General features: G+C 43.6%; 3 protein-coding genes across 3 annotated transcripts in view; 2 read left to right on the plus strand and 1 right to left on the minus strand.

The window, feature by feature from the left end:
• Positions 1–12,171, plus strand: part of LOC133619289 (uncharacterized) — a 13,897-nt gene extending 1,726 nt beyond the window's left edge. The window contains exon 2 of the mRNA XM_061980250.2: positions 10,452–12,171. Within this exon, the coding sequence (XP_061836234.1) occupies positions 10,452–11,878 (1,427 nt within the window). The 3' untranslated portion in view covers positions 11,879–12,171. The remainder of the gene's footprint in view (positions 1–10,451) is intronic.
• Positions 1–17,500, plus strand: part of LOC133619862 (uncharacterized) — a 498,075-nt gene that overhangs the window by 389,505 nt on the left and 91,070 nt on the right. The window lies entirely within an intron of this gene.
• Positions 1–17,500, minus strand: part of LOC133619284 (uncharacterized) — a 360,072-nt gene that overhangs the window by 259,306 nt on the left and 83,266 nt on the right. The window lies entirely within an intron of this gene.

Consider the following 17,500-nt stretch of genomic DNA (forward strand, 5'->3'; position numbering starts at 1 on the left):
TCAGGGCTGCAGAGCCTGTTTAATTAAAGGGAAACATTATCACAATTTCAGAAGGGTTAAAACCATTAAAAATCAGTTCCCAGTGGCTTATTTTATTTTTCGAAGTTTTATTCAAAATTTTACCCATCACGCAATATCCCTAAAAAAAGCTTCAAAGTGCCTGATTTTAACCATCGTTATATACACCCGTCCATTTTCCTGTGACGTCACATAGTGATGACAATACAAACAAACATGGCGGATAGAACAGCAAGCTATAGCGACATTAGCTCGGATTCAGACTCGGATTTCAGCGGCTTAAGCGATTCAACAGATTACGCATGTATTGAAATGGATGGTTGTAGTGTGGAGGCAGGTAGCGAAAACGAAATTGAAGAAGAAACTGAAGCTATTGAGCCATATCGGTTTGAACCGTATGCAAGCGAAACCGACGAAAACGACACGACAGCCAGCGACACGGGAGAAAGCGAGGACGAATTTGGCGATCGCCTTCTAACCAACGATTGGTATGTGTTTGTTTGGCATTAAAGGAAACTAACAACTATGAACTAGGTTTACAGCATATGAAATACATTTGGCAAAAACATGCACTTTGAGAGTGCAGACAGCCCAGTTTTCATCAATTAATATATTCTGTAGACATACCCTCATCCGCTCTTTTCCTGGGGGTCTGGCGGCAGATTTCTTTGACTTTATCGTTGGAAATGCATCTGCTTTTAGTGTCGCAGGATATCCACACATTCTTGCCATCTCTGTTGTAGCATAGCTTTCGTCGGTAAAGTGTGCGGAACAAACGTCCAATTTCTTGCCACTTTCGCATCTTTGGGCCACTGGTGCAACTTGAATCCGTCCCTGTTCGTGTTGTTACACCCTCCGACAACACACCGACGAGGCATGATGTCTCCAAGGTACAGAAAACAGTCGAAAAAACGGAAAATAACAGAGCTGATTTGACTCGGTGTTTGTAATGTGTTTGAGAAAATGGCGGATTGCTTCCCGAGAGCGAATAATAGAAAGGCATTTAATTCGCCAAAATTCACCCATTTAGAGTTCGGAAATCGGCTAAAAAAAAATATGGTCTTTTTTCTGCAACATCAAGGTATATATTGACGCTTACATAGGTCTGGTGATAATGTTCCCCTTTAAAGTTGAAACTCAACATTTAAAAGGAGCGGCGACTTCAGTGACATACTTTAGTCTCACTGACTGCTTGAGTTCAGGTTGCGGTGCGCAGTAATCCTGCCCTGAGTGGGGACTTGCAGGCAGGCACAGAATGTCTCTGTGACTCAACTACTGTATTGGTCCTGACTGGGAGATTAAACACACCTAATTCAATCGACATTTTTATATCGAAATATTTTTGAATCAGACTTTTTGTTTATGTGTTTGCTCTGAATCAACTCCTCAAATTAGTGAAGTGAGTGAATTATATTTATATAGCGCTTTTCTCTAGTGACTCAAAGCGCTTTTACATAGTGAAACCCAATATCTCAGTTACATTTAAACCAGTGTATTACAACATGTACCGTATTTTCCGCACTATTAGCCGCACCTAAAAACCACAAATTTACTCAAAAGCTGACAGTGCGGCTTTTAACCCGGTGCGCTTTATATATGGATTAATATTACGATTCATTTTCATAAAGTTTCGATCTCGCAACTTCGGTAAACAGCCGCCATCTTTTTTCCCGGTAGAACAGGAAGCGCTTCTTCTTCTACGCAAGCAACCGCCAAGGTAAGCACCCGCCCCCATAGAACAGGAAGCGCTTCTTCTTCTACTGTAAGCAACCACCCGCCCGCGTAGAAGAAGAAAAAGCGCGCGGATATACCGTACGTTTCATTTCCTTTGTGTGTTTACATCTGTAAAGAGCACAAAATGGCTCCTACTAAGCGTCAGGGATCCGGTTCATGAAAAGACGCAATCTCTCCATCCGCACACAGATTACTATTTCACAGCAACTGATATTCCTGTGAACCGCACTGTGGATACAACGGGAGCACGTACGGTGAATATTCGCACCACAGGGAATGAAAAGTCATCCTTCACTGTGGTTCTAGCTTGCCATGCTAATGGCCAGAAACTTCCACCCATGGTGATATTCAAAAGGAAGACCTTGCCAAAAGAGACCTTTCCAGCCGGCGTCATCATAAAAGCTAACTCGAAGGGATGGATGAAGAAAAGATGAGCGAGTGGTTAAGGTAAGTTTAAGTTTACGCGAAGAGGCCGGGTGGCTTTTTTCACGCAGCTCTGTCCATGTTGATATCACTGGGGTGAGTTTTTCCTTGCCCGTATGTGGGCTTTGTACCGAGGATGTCGTTGTGGCTTGTGCAGCCCTTTGAGACACTTGTGATTTAGGGCTATATAAATAAAGATTGATTGATTGATATACGTATGTTTGTGATTGCACATTTGCGTACATTTTGGGAGTGAACAGAGTTGTTAGAACGCTGGTTTTTAATATATTATTAAAGTTTGACTGACCTATCTGACTGTTTTTTTGACATTCCTTTAGCGCAGTTAGATGCGGCTTACAACACCGGGCGGCTTATAGGTGGACAAAGTTTTGAAATATGCCGTTCATTGAAGGCGCGGCTTTTAACCCAGGGCGCCTTATGGTGCGGAAAATACGGTACTAAAAAACGGCGGACACTTTTTGTTCAAGTCATTTTTGACTTTGTAGATAAAAACATTTTGTTCCTGAAATAATGATTACTTGTTTTATGTGCTAGTACACATTATTTTACAGTACCTCAAATTCAAACTACACTTTGATGTACTTTTATTAATTATAAGATACATCATTTGAGATTTGAAAACTCAGAAATCTGGGTCACCACTTGCCGTTTCCCAAAGCACTGGTGAGAAGCACTGATGTTAAGTTAAGTTAAAGTTAAAGTACCAATGATAGTCTCACACACACACACACACACACACACACTGGTGTGGCAAAACTATTCTCTGCATTTGACCCATCACCCTGGATCACCCCCTGGGAGGTGAGGTGAGCAGTGAGCGGCAGCATAGGCCGCGCCCGGGAATCATATTTGGTGATTTAACCCCCAATTCCATTCCTTGATGCTGAGTGTCAAGCAGGGTGTTGTAACTTATGGGTTATATAGTTCATGTGTGATGATCATTCCTAATTTGTATGTTTGATTTATTGCTGATAATTTGATCTATTATTATTTACAGCTAAAAAGAGTTAAAAGGGAATTGATTGATTTATACATGTATTTGATATTGATTATTTGAGAAACACTGACACTGAATTGAGTTGTTTTCTACTCAATAGCCCAGGGGTTGGCAACCTTTACCACTCAAAGAGCCATTTTGACCTGTTTCCACAAATTAAAGAAAACAATGGGAGCCACAAAACTCTTTTGAAATTTAAAATGAAATAACACTACATACAAAGTTTTGTGCTATGTATAAACCAAGGGTCTCAGACACGCGGCCCGCACCTTAATATGGAAATGTAATGTTAGTGCGGCCCGCGACTTTTATATGAAGGGCACTTGACAGCGTCATACTTGCCAACCCTCCCGATTTTTCCGGTAGACTCCCGAATTTCAGGGAAACTATTCTCTCGAATGTATGCTGATTTTCACCCAAACAACAATAATAAGGGCGTGCCGTGATGTCACTACCTTTAGCGCCCTCTACGGCTTGAACAAACAGCTTGCCAGCCCAGTTACATGTTATATGAGGCTTCTGCAGACACACATAAGTGAATGCCATGCATACTTGGTTAACAGCCATACAGATCACACTGAGGGTGGCGATATAAACAACTTTAACACTCTCACTAATATGCGCCACACTGTGAACCCACACCAAACAAGAATGACAAACACATTTCGGGAGAACATCCGCACCGTAACACAACAGAACAAATACCCAGAATCCCATGCATCCCTAACTCTTCCGGGCTACTTTATACACCCCCGCTACCACCAAAGCCCGCCACCCCAACCATGCCCCCCCACACATCAACAACACCCCCCACCCCCCGTGCGTAGATTGAGGTGGGCGGGGTTTGGTGGTAGCAGGGTGTGTAATGTAGCCCGGAAGAGTTAGGGATGCATGGGATTCTGGGTATTTGTTCTGTTGTGTTTATGTTGTGTTACGGTGTGGATGTTCTCCCGAAATGTGTTTGTCATTCTTGTTTGGTGTGGGTTCATATTAGTAAGAGTGTTAAAGTTGTTTATACGGCCACCGTCAGTGTGATCTGTATGGCTGTTGAACAAGTATGCCTTGCTGTCACTTAGTGTGTGAGCAGACGCCGCATACAAAATGTGACTGGGCCGGCACGCTGTTTCTTAGGTGAAAAAGCGGACGCGACGACAGGTTGTAGAGGACGCAAAATGCAGTGCCATCACGGCACGCCCTCAATTTTGTTGTCCGGGTGAAAATCGGAGAATGTTTGCCCTGGGAGAGGCAGTGAAATCCGGAAGTCTCCCGGAAAAATCGGGAGGGTTGGCAAGAATGCAGCTGAGCCGCATCAGAGTGGTCAAAGAGCCGCATGCGGCTCCGGAGCCGCGGGTTGCCGACCCCTGCAATAGCCGAACAAAGGGTTAACTAAAAGACTGCATGTTCCACAATGCATTGCGGCAAAACCGCATGTTAGAAAGACCGGGAGCAGGTGCATTGTGGTTGTTGAGATTGAGGATTACGAGCCTACGGGTGATGAATGAATGACAGATAACAAGATATAAGGTGTAACAAACAAGTTCTCCGGGTGTCTCTGCCACTACGCAATTAAGGAGTCACGGGTGGGACCTGATATTCAGCTGGGAATGATTAATATAGTAAATAAACACAAGACGTGTATAACTATTAGCCACAAGACGATCAGGCTCGTATTTAATATGCCACAAATTAATCCCGCATTACAAACACCTCCCCCCTCCCGTCCATATAACCCGCCAATACAAACCACACACCCGCACAAAACACTCAATCCCACAGCCCAAAGTACCATGCACTTTCCCGAAGTTCATACAACACATATATTTCCCCAAAGTTACGTACGTGACATGCACATAGAGGCATGCACGTACGGGCAAGCGGTCAAATGTTTGGAAGCCGCAGCTGCGTACTCACGGTACCGCGTCTGCGCATCCAACTCAAAGTCCTCCTGGAAAAAAAGTCTGTTGTGCCGGTTCTCCACAGGACAATGGAAAGTCCACAAAAAAGGTAAGAAAATGAGGATTCTTCCATGAAGTGGCTCCGTAGCAAAAACGCTGGGTCTGACAGGTGCTCCTAGGTGGTTTATGACGTCAATTTCCGCTTCCGCACGGTCTGATAGCACCGGATGCCTTTTATATCTCCACATATTAATAAGTTACATTTTTAACATTAACATGATTATTTGATACGCCTGTAACAGTTTATAATAGGTAAATGGATGACATAATAAGTATATATATATATATATATATGTATTTATTTTCCCAGCTGAGCACAAGTTAACTGTGACTGGCAATATTCATTATATATATATACGCCTCGATGGACCCCTATGGCCATTACAAAGGATCGTTTTGTATGCCATTTTTTTCTTATATAAAGTACAACTTTATTACACATTTTCGACGTCCTGTCCAATACTTTGATCGTAGTTAATCTACACAGGGAGTTAATGGCTCCCATTTTTATAGTCTTTGGTATGACTCGAACCTACCCATCTCAGGGCGGACACTCTAACCACTCGGCCACTGAGTAGGATTAACAATTTATTGAAGAACACAAATAATAATTTACCATTTGAAAGTGATGTTTAGTAAATGTTAACTCGAAACAGAAGTCTTATAGCATTCAGTACACCACTGATACTTTTACTGCGGAATGTTTGTGATGACAACCAAAATAACGAAATAACTTTGAGAGGAAACGAAGTTGATGTAAAGGATATCACCACATGGGCCCAGGAACACTTCAGAAAAACACTTGTTAGTAACTACAGTCCGTCGCTACGTCTGTAAGTGCAAGTTAAAACTCTATTATGCAAAGCCAAAGCCATTTATCAACAACACCCAGAAACGCCACCGGCTTCGCTGGGCCCGTAAAAGAAGAAGCAAAACCGTGGCCCTAAAACGAATTTACAGACCATGGAATGGGTTATCTGTAAGGTTGCACCATAGATATAACAAAATGACAGTTGTCAGCTGTTAGCATATATTACCCCCACCAAACATGGTGGAAATGTTTGTCATGAAAAGTAGGGATGCAACGGTACTTTGTAAGATCCAGCACAAGACAATCCGACTTTGATATACAAAAAATTGTGATATTATTCGAGATCAAATGATATGAAAAAACTAATCTTGATTTTTTATTTTTTTTTGGCCATATCGTCTCTGCTCCACTCAGATCTGTCGATCTTGTACGGATCCTTGCATCCTTACAACGACAAAGGGACTTCTTGCCTATTGACTCACAGTATTTGTCCATCAAATCATGTTATTTTCCACAGAATAGTTCAGAAACATTATGTGTACAGTACAGGCCAGAAGTTTGGACACACCTTCTCATTCAATGCGTTTACTTTATTTCCATGACTATTTACATTGTAGATTGTCACATCAAAACTATGAATGAACACATGTGGAGTTATGTACTTAACCAAAAAAGGTGAAATAACTGAAAACATGTTTTATACTCCAGTTTCTTCAAAATAGCCACCCTTTGCTCTGATTGCACACTCTTGGCGTTCTCTCCATGAGCTTCAAAAGGTAGTCACCTGAAATGGTTTTCACTTCACAGGTTTGCTTGAAGCTCATGGAGAGAATGCCAAGAGTGTGCAAAGCAGTAATCAGAGCAAAGGGTGGCTATTTTGAAGAAACTAGAATATAATTAATTTTTTCAGTTATTTCACCTTTTTTTGTTAAGTACATAACTCCACATGTGTTCATTCATAGTTTTGATGCCTTCAGTGACAATCTACAATGTAAATAGTCATGAAAATAAAGAAAAGGCATTGAATGAGAAGGTGTGTCCAAACTTTTGGCCTGTACCTTAGCGCTACGCTGAACAATGACGCTGGCCTTTCAATGTAGCTACTGGCAATGCATCGTGGGATATTTTAGCCAAAAATCCAAAAGCCCTCTATATAGGTTGTAAATAAAGCTTTTTTTTTTTTTTTTTTACTCGTCTGTTGTCTTTGTTCGAGTTCCACGATGCTTGCCCACGTGTCTTTTTTTCACGACGTGTCTTCTTGTCCTCGGATGCTGTTCACACTTCTTCCACTATTTTCAAAAAAAGACATGAACTAGCTTTTATTCCAAAAGTAAAGACACACGGTGCGTTAAGAAACTTGTTTACCTCTATTGTCTTTATTCATCAACCCAATAAAAAACCCCTCAAATGATCACCTGTGGCAGGATAGCTGTCACCGCCTCCTAAAGGCCTACTGAAACCCACTACTACTGACAGCGCAGTCTGATAGTTTATATATCAATGATGAAATCTTAACATTGCAACACATGCCAATACGGCCGGGTTAGCTTATAAAGTGCAATTTAAAATTTTGCGCGGAATATCCTGCTGAAGACGTTTCAGTATGATGACATCAGCGCGTGACGTCACGGATTGTAGAGGACATTTTGGGACAGCATGGTGGCCAGCTATTAAGTCGTCTGTTTTCATCGCAAAATTCCACAGTATTCTGGACATCTGTGTTGGTGAATCTTTTGCAATTTGTTCAATGAACAACGGAGACAGCAAAGAAGAAAGCTGTAGGTGGGAAGCGGTGTAGTGCGGCAGGTGTTGTGCCGGATAACGCACCCCCGCCGTAGAATGCACCCCTTGACTGGTGTGCCGGATAACACAGCCGGTGTTTCATAGTTTACATTCCCGGAAGATGACAGTTAAGCTTTACCATTGGCCTGTGGAGAACTGGGACAACAGAGACTCTTACCAGGAGGACTTTGAGTTGGATGCGCAGACGCGGTACCGTGAGTACGCATGCAGCTGCGGCTTCCAAACATTTGATCGCTTGCCCGTACGTGCGTGCCGCTATGTGCATGTCACGTACGTAACTTTGGGGACTTTGCATGTGCTGTATGAACTTTGGGGAGGTGAACGGTACTTTGGGCTGTGGGATTGAGTGTGTTTTGTAGGTGTTTGAGTTGTATTGGCGGGTTATATGGACGGGAGGGGGGAGGTGTTTGTTATGCGGGATTAATTTGTGGCATATTAAATATAAGCCTGGTTGTGTTGTGGCTAATAGAGTATATATATGTCTAGTGTTTATTTACTGTTTTAGTCATTCCCAGCTGAATATCAGGTCCCACCCGCCTCTCACAGCATCTTCCCTATCTGAATCGCTCCCACTGCCCTCTAGTCCTTCACTCTCACTTTCCTCATCCACAAATCTTTCATCCTCTCTCAAATTAATGGGGAAATCGTCGCTTTCTCGGTCCAAATCGCTCTCGCTGCTGGTGGCCATGATTGTAAACAATGTGCGAATGTGAGGAGCTCCACAACCTGTGACGTCACGCTACTCGTCTGCTACTTCCGGTACAGGCAAGGCTTTTTTTTATCAGCGACCAAAAGTTGCGAACTTTATCGTCGATGTTCTCTACTAAATCCTTTCAGCAAAAATATGGCAATATCGCGAAATGATCAAGTATGACACATAGAATGGACCTGCTATCCCCGTTTAAATAAGAAAATCGCATTTCAGTAGGCCTTTAAACGCACAGTACCCTTGCACCAATACATTCAATCCAACAAAGTGTGCACCAGTTCTAGACCACTTACCGTATTTTCCGCACTATAAGGCGCACCTAAAAACCACAATTTTTCTCAAAAGCTGACAGTGCGCCTAATAACCCGGTGCGCTTTATTACGATTCATTTTCATAAAGTTTCGGTCTCGCAACTTCGGTAAACAGCCGCCATCTTTTTTCCCGGTAGAACAGGAAGCGCTTCTTCTTCTACGCAAGCAACCGCCAAGGAAAGCACCCGCCCCCATAGAACAGGAAGCGCTTCACCCGCCCCCATAGAACAGGAAGCGCTTCACCCGCCCCCGGAAGAAGAAGAAAAAACGCGCGGATATCACCGTACGTTTCATTTCCTGTTTACATCTGTAAAGACCACAAAATGGCTCCTACTACCCGACAAGGATCCGGTTCATAAAAAGACGCAATCTCTCCATCTGCACACGGATTACTACCGTATTTCACAGCAACTGATATTCCTGTGAACTGCACTGTGGAACGGGAGCACGTACGGTGAATATTCGCACCACAGGGAATGAGGAGTCATCCTTCACTGTGGTTCTAGCTTGCCATGCTAACTTCCTCCCATGGTGATATTCAAAAGGAAGACCTTGCCAAAAGAGACCTTTCCAGCCGGCGTCATCATAAAAGCTAACTCGAAGGGATGGATGGATGAAGAAAAGATGAGCGAGTGGTTAAGGGAAGTTTACGCGAAGAGGCCGGGTGGCTTTTTTCACACAGCTCCGAAGGCGAACACACCTTCACTAAGACGGGCAGATAGCGCCGGTCGACATACGCCAACATCTGCCAGTGGATCGTAAATGCCTGGGCAGATATTTCGGTCACAACTGTGGTCCGAGCTTTCCGGAAGGCAGGATTCACAGAACTGCTGCACAACAACAGCGACACTGAATCCGATGACTTCGACGAGGCGGAGCCGGCCATTTTTGGATCCCACGCTTGCGCAACTTTTCAATTCGGACACCGAAGACGAAGAATTCGAAGGATTTACGAATGAAGAATAACTTCAGAAGGTGAGCGCTATGTTTATTTTGTGTGTTGTGACATTAACGTTCGAGCAACATTATGTTGCTATTTATTGCTCTACACCATTTTGAATTTTACTATGTTTGTGATTGCACATTTGCGTACATTTTGGGACAGAGTTGTTAGAACGCTGGTTTTCAATATATTATTAAAGTTTGACTGAACTATCTGACTGTTTTTTTGACATTCACTTTAGCGCAGCGTTTTTTTGACATTCACTTTAGCGCAGCGTAGGCGCGGCTTATAGTCCGGGGCGGCTTATTGGTGGACAAAATTATGAAATATGTAATTCATAGAAGGTGCGGCTAATAATCCGGTGCGCCTTATAGTGCGGAAAATACGGTAAACAATCTTCTTTGCAAATGAATTTACAATATTTTAACCAAAAAGGAATCAAAAACTAATAATGGCAACTGGTCTTCAGCCTCGACACACACCTTTTGTATTCTTCAATTTATAAAAACATTTTCCTGAAATTTCTGGTAACATTTAATTACATCCCTCGTTTGTAGTATTTTTTTGTGATATTGTGTAATCATTCTTGCAAGGCACTAAATGAATGTCCATGAAACACTACACACACATACAGTACATAGAAGAAAGTGTGTAGCGAGTTCAAGGAGAAACATCTCATGGATCATGTCTGAACTAAAGTGTGTTTTTGTTGTTTGTGTCCTGCAGACGTCCAGCAGCTGATTGGTCATCCAGAAGAACTTCCCATTCAGTCAGGGGGGAGCTCCACTTTGAAGCAGGAGACTCCACAACCACCCTGCATTAAAAAGGAAGAGGAGGAACTCTGGATCACTCAGGAGGGAGAGTGTCTTCTAGAACCAGACAAGGCTGATCTCACAGAGTTGCCACTGATTGTTGTCTCTGTGAAGACTGAAGATGATGAAGAGAAACCACAACTAGACAACCTCTTAACTCCACTATCACACAGTGAGGCGAAAGACGAGGTTGAAGAACCTATGAGTAGGAAAACTGACTGTAAAGAACTTCCCCTTCAGCCTAAGGAGGGCAGCTCCACTTTGAAGCAGGAGGCTTCCCATTCCCCTCACATTAAAAAGGAAGAGGAGGAACTCTGCATCACTCAGGAGGGAGAGTGTCTTCTAGGACGAGAGGAAGCTGATTACACCAAGTTTCCACTGAGTATTCTCTCTGTGAAGACTGAAGATGATGAAGAGAAACCACAAGTAGACAACCTATTAGCTCCACTATCAGATAGTGAGGCTGAAGATGAGGTTGAAGTAACTTTAAGCAGCGATACAGACTGTGAAGGTGATATGAGGACTCACACTGACAACAAACACTCTGAATGCTCTACAAAGAAGAGCAGTAAAAAACATTTGAGGTGCTCAGTTTGTGATAAAAGTTTTACTAGGAAGAGCAATTTGACTCAACACATGAGAACACACACAGGGGAAAAACCATTTAATTGTTCAGTTTGCGGTAAAGGCTTTTGCCAAAAGGGCAATTTGACTGAACACATGAGAACACACACAGGAGAAAAAACATTTAATTGTTCAGTTTGTGGTAAAAGCTTTTCTCAAAAAAGCAGTCTGACCCAACACAGGAGAAGGCACACAGGAGTAAAACCATTTAACTGCTCAGTTTGCGGTAAAAGCTATTATAGAAACAACAATTTAACTGAACACATGAGAACACACACAGGACAAAAACCACATAATTGTTCAGTTTGTGGTAAAAGCTTTTCTCAAAAAAGCAGTCTGACCCAACACAGGAGAATGCACACGGGAGAAAAACCATTTAACTGCTCAGTTTGCGGTAAAAGCTATACTCGAAAGCTCAGTTTGACTGAACACATGAATGTACACACAAGAGATAAAGGATTTAATTGCTCAGTTTGTGGTAAAATCCTTACCAATAAGAGCCAAGTAAATGAGCACATGAGAACACACACAGGAGGAAAAATATTTAATTGTTCAGTTTGTGGTAAAAGCTTGTCTAACAATAGCACCTTGACTAAACACATAAGAACGCACACAGGAGAACAACCGTTTAGTTGTACAGTTTGCGGCAAAAGCTTTTCTCTAAAGAGCAATTTGTCTCGACATTTGAGGACCCACACAGGAGAACAAAACATTTAATTGTTTGGTTTGTGGTAAAGACTTTTTTCCAGACAAGATTTGGATCGACATATGATGAATTTCACTGGCAAAAGAACGTTTGTTAGGGTTGTAGCAAAATATTAAAGGCCTACTGAAATGAGATTTTCTTATTTAAACGGGGATAGCAGGTCCATTCTATGTGTCATACTTGATCATTTCGCGATATTGCCATATTTTTACTGAAAGGATTTAGTAGAGAACATCGACGATAAAGTTCGCAACTTTTGGTCGCTGATAAAAAAGCCTTGCCTGTACCGGAAGTAGCAGACGAGTAGCGTGACGTCACAGGTTGTGGAGCTCCTCACATCCGCACATTGTTTACAATCATGGCCACCAGCAGCGAGAGCGATTCGGACCGAGAAAGCGACGATTTCCCCATTAATTTGAGCGAGGATGAAAGATTCGTGGATGAGGAAAGTGAGAGTGAAGGACTAGAGGGCAGTGAGAGCGATTCAGATAGGGAAGATGCCGTGAGAGGCGGGTGGGACCTGATATTCAGCTGGGAATGACTAAAACAATAAATAAACACAAGACATATATATACTCTATTAGCCACAACACAACCAGGCTTATATTTAATATGCCACAAATTAATCCCGCATAACAAACACCTCCCCCCTCCCGTCCATATAACCCGCCAATACAACTCAAACACCTGCACAACACACTCAATCCCACAGCCCAAAGTACAGTTCACCTTCCAAAGTTCATACAGTACATATATTTCCCCAAAGTCCCCAAAGTTACGTACGTGACATGCACATAGCGGCACGCACGTACGGGCAAGCGATCAAATGTTTGGAAGCCGCAGCTGCATGCGTACTCGCGGTACCGCGTCTGCGCATCCAACTCAAAGTCCTCCTGGTAAGAGTCTCTGTTGTCCCAGTTCTCCACAGGCCAATGGTAAAGCTTGACTGTCATCTTCCAGGATTGTAAACAATGAAACACCGGCTGTGTTTGTGTTGTTGCTGCAGTCGGCCGCAATACACCGCTTCCCACCTACAGCTTTCTTCTTTGCTGTCCCCATTGTTCATTGAACAAATTGCAAAAGATTCACCAACACAGATGTCCAGAATACTGTGGAATTTTGCGATGAAAACAGACGACTTAATAGCTGGCCACCATGCTGTCCCAAAATGTCCTCCACAATCCGTGACGTCACGCGCTGACGTCATCATACCGAGACGTTTTCAGCAGGATATTTAAAATTGTACTTTAGTAAGCTAACCCGGCCGTATTGGCATGTGTTGCAATGTTAAGATTTCATCATTGATATATAAACTATCAGACTGCGTGGTCGGTAGTAGTGGCTTTCAGTAGACCTTTAAATCATAATGCAGACGCATTAAAACACATAAGAACACACGGGAGAATACCTGCTCAGCTGGTTTAGCTTGCCCCAAAGCAAAATGTTTGTTTAAATATATTTGTTTCTCCATGTTATGGAATTATATCTGTTTGTGTGACATCACGAGGGTTCACTTCCTGTTCTATGTAGACACGTCATGTATGGATCTTCATATTTACCTTTACTGTTGTATTTTAATATCTTGCTCTATTTGCTTTTAATTTTCTTTGTATCTAAAGTACATGTGATGTCCTCCATAAAATGTCTTACGTAACTATTTTCTGTCATTACTGATGGCCACCATAAACTACAATGTAATATATATATATTTAATATAAATCATTCAATCACTGTGGACTTATAGGTAATGGTGAAATATAAAATAATTAGGCATGATGGCTGCAAGAGTCGGCTTCACGGTGGCAGAGGGGTTAGTGCATCTGCCTCACAATACGAAGGTCCTGAGTAGTCTTGGGTTCAATCCCGGGCTCGGGATCTTTCTGTGTGGAGTTTGCATGTTCTCCCCGTGACTGCGTGGATTCCCTCCGGGTACTCCGGCTTCCTCCCACCTCCAAAGACATGCACCTGGGGATAGGTTGATTGGCAACACTAAATTGGCCCTAGTGTGTGAATGTTGTCTGTCTATCTGTGTTGGCCCTGCGATGAGGTAGCGACTTGTCCAGGGTGTACCCCGCCTTCCGCCCGATTGTAGCTGAGATAGGCTCCAGCGCCCCCCGCGACCCCAAAAGGGAATAAGCGGTAGAAAATGGATGGATGGGCTGCAAGAGTCCAAGGAATTCAACAAAATAAGATTACTAAAAGGAAAAAACTAGCACAGCAAATGATGTAATGCCTGTTTATATCTGGCCATGATGGATATGTGTTGAAGCATTGTGATGCAAATGTTATTAGATTCATCTAAATAGGTCACGCCCTAATTCGGGGGGCTGCCTGCCCACTTTGATTACTATAACGAGTTTGACTGATTAAATTAATTCATGAAAGTTCATGTAATAAATAAATAAGATAAGCTGTATGGAAAATGAATGGATGAAAAATAATTACTTTAATAAGTATAATTTTACATGACGCATGTAATAAAACATGTATTTATTTATTTAAAGTTTTAGTCACTCAATGACACATTTCACTTAAATATAGAAAGATGTATTTGTATATTTCATCATGTCCACTTTGACCGTCCATTTGATCCTATATAGTTTGGTTATAAAGGATATTTGAAAAAATAAACTTTAAAAATGTAAACAACTTAACCATCAACATTGTACATATGATTTTCTATATATTTTTTTATTTATAACTAACACACATACATATGTATATATTATATATATATATATATATATATATATATATATATATATATATATATATATATTAGTGTGAATGTTGTCTGTCTATCTTTGTTGGCCCTGCGATGAGGTGGCGACTTGTCCAGGGTGTACGCCGCCTTCCCCCCGATTGTAGCTGAGATATGCTCCAGCGCCCCCCGCCACCCCGAAGGGAATAAGCGGTAGAAAATGGATGGATGGAGATTTATTTATATATATATATATATATATATATATATATATATATATATACATATATATATACATATATATACATATAAACATATATATATATATATATATATATATATATATATATATATACATATATATATACATATATATACATATAAACATATATATATAGATATATATATATATATATACATATATATATGTATATACATATATATTTCTGTACATGTATACATACATTATCTATATGCATATGTATGTACATATATTCATACGTATATGTACATACATACATACTGTATATATGTATATATATATATATATTCATATATACATATATCACAGTTTATCAATCATATATATATACATTTATATAAATACATACACATAAATACAGTATATATACATCCATAAATATATATCCATATATATATATATATATATATCGAAGACCTCTATGAAGAAAACAAGCAAGGAACCCAGATTTCCCTTGCCCGGACGCGGGTCACCGGGGCCCCCCTCTGGAGCCAGGCCCGGAGGTGGGGCACGATGGCGAGCGCCTGGTGGCCGGGCCTGTCCCCATGGGGCCCGGCCGGGCACAGCCCGAAGAGGCAACGTGGGTCCCCCCTCCAATGGGCTCACCACCCATAGTAGGGGTCATAGAGGTCGGGTGCGATGTGAGCTGGGCGGCAGCCGAGGGCAGGGCACTTGGAGGTCCGATCCTCGGCTACAGAAGCTAGCTCTTGGGACGTGGAACGTCACCTCGCTGGGGGGGAAGGAGCCTGAGCTAGTGCGCGAGGTGGAGAAGTTCCGGCTAGATATAGTCGGACTCACTTCGACGCACAGCAAGGGCTCTGGAACCACTTCTCTTGAGAGGGGCTGGACTCTCTTCCACTCTGGCGTTGCCGGCAGTGAGAGGCGACGGGCTGGGGTGGCAATTCTTGTTTCCCCCCGGCTCAGAGCCTGTACGTTGGAGTTCAACCCGGTGGACGAGAGGGTAGCTTCCCTCCGCCTTCGGGTGGGGGAACGGGTCCTGACTGTGGTTTGCGCTTACGCGCCAAACCGCAGCTCAGAGTACCCACCCTTTTTGGATTCACTCGAGAGAGTACTTGAGAGTGCTCCCCCGGGTGATTCCCTCGTGCTACTGGGGGACTTCAATGCTCATGTTGGCAACGACAGTGAAACCTGGAGAGGCGTGATTGGTAAGAATGGCTGCCCGGATCTGAACCCGAGCGGTGTTATGTTATTGGACTTTTGTGCCCGTCACGGATTGTCCATAACGAACACCATGTTCAAACATAAGGGTGTCCATATGTGCACTTGGCACCAGGACACCCTAGGCCGCAGTTCCATGATCGACTTTGTAGTTGTGTCATCGGATTTGCGGCCTCATGTTTTGGACACTCGGGTGAAGAGAGGGGCGGAGCTTTCTACCGATCACCACCTGGTGGTGAGTTGGCTGCGATGGTGGGGGAGGATGCCGGACAGACCTGGCAGGCCCAAACGCATAGTGAGGGTTTGCTGGGAACGTCTGGCAGAGTCTCCTGTCAGAGAGAGTTTCAATTCCCACCTCCGGAAGAACTTTGAACATGTCACGAGGGAGGTGCTGGACATTGAGTCCGAATGGACCATGTTCCGCGCCTCTATTGTCGAGGCGGCTGATTGGAGCTGTGGCCGCAAGGTAGTTGGTGCTTGTCGGGGCGGTAATCCTAGAACCCGTTGGTGGACACCGGCGGTGAGGGATGCCGTCAAGCTGAAGAAGGAGTCCTATCGGGTTCTTTTGGCTCATAGGACTCCTGAGGCAGCGGACAAGTACCGACAGGCCAAGCGGTGTGCGGCTTCAGCGGTCGCAGAGGCAAAAACTCGGACATGGGAGGAGTTCGGTGAGGCCATGGAAAACGACTTCCGGACGGCTTCGAAGCAATTCTGGACCACCATCCGCCGCCTCAGGAAGGGAAAGCAGTGCACTATCAACACCGTGTATGGCGAGGATGGTGTTCTGCTGACCTCGACTGCGGATGTTGTGGATCGGTGGAGGGAATACTTCGAAGACCTCCTCAATCCCACCAACACGTCTTCCTAAGAGGAAGCAGTGCCTGGGGAGTCTGTGGTGGGCTCTCCTATTTCTGGGGCTGAGGTTGCTGAGGTAGTTAAAAAGCTCCTCGGTGGCAAGGCCCCGGGGGTAGATGAGATCCGCCCGGAGTTCCTTAAGGCTCTGGATGCTGTGGGGCTGTCTTGGTTGACAAGACTCTGCAGCATCGCGTGGACATCGGGGGCGGTACCACTGGATTGGCAGACCGGGGTGGTGGTTCCTCTCTTTAAAAAGGGGAACCGGAGGGTGTGTTCTAACTATCGTGGGATCACACTCCTCAGCCTTCCCGGTAAGGTCTATTCAGGTGTACTGGAGAGGAGGCTACGCCGGATAGTCGAACCTTGGATTCAGGAGGAACAGTGTGGTTTTCGTCCTGGTCGTGGAACTGTGGACCAGCTCTATACTCTCGGCAGGGTCCTTGAGGGTGCATGGGAGTTTGCCCAACCAGTCTACATGTGTTTTGTGGACTTGGAGAAGGCATTCGACCGTGTCCCTCGGGAAGTCCTGTGGGGAGTGCTCAGAGAGTACGGGGTATCGGACTGTCTGATTGTGGCAGTCCGCTCCCTGTATGATCAGTGCCAGAGCTTGGTCCGCATTGCCGGTAGTAAGTCGGA

The sequence above is a fragment of the Nerophis lumbriciformis genome, linkage group LG20, assembly GCF_033978685.3.
Source record: "Nerophis lumbriciformis linkage group LG20, RoL_Nlum_v2.1, whole genome shotgun sequence".
Taxonomy (NCBI): domain Eukaryota; kingdom Metazoa; phylum Chordata; class Actinopteri; order Syngnathiformes; family Syngnathidae; genus Nerophis; species Nerophis lumbriciformis.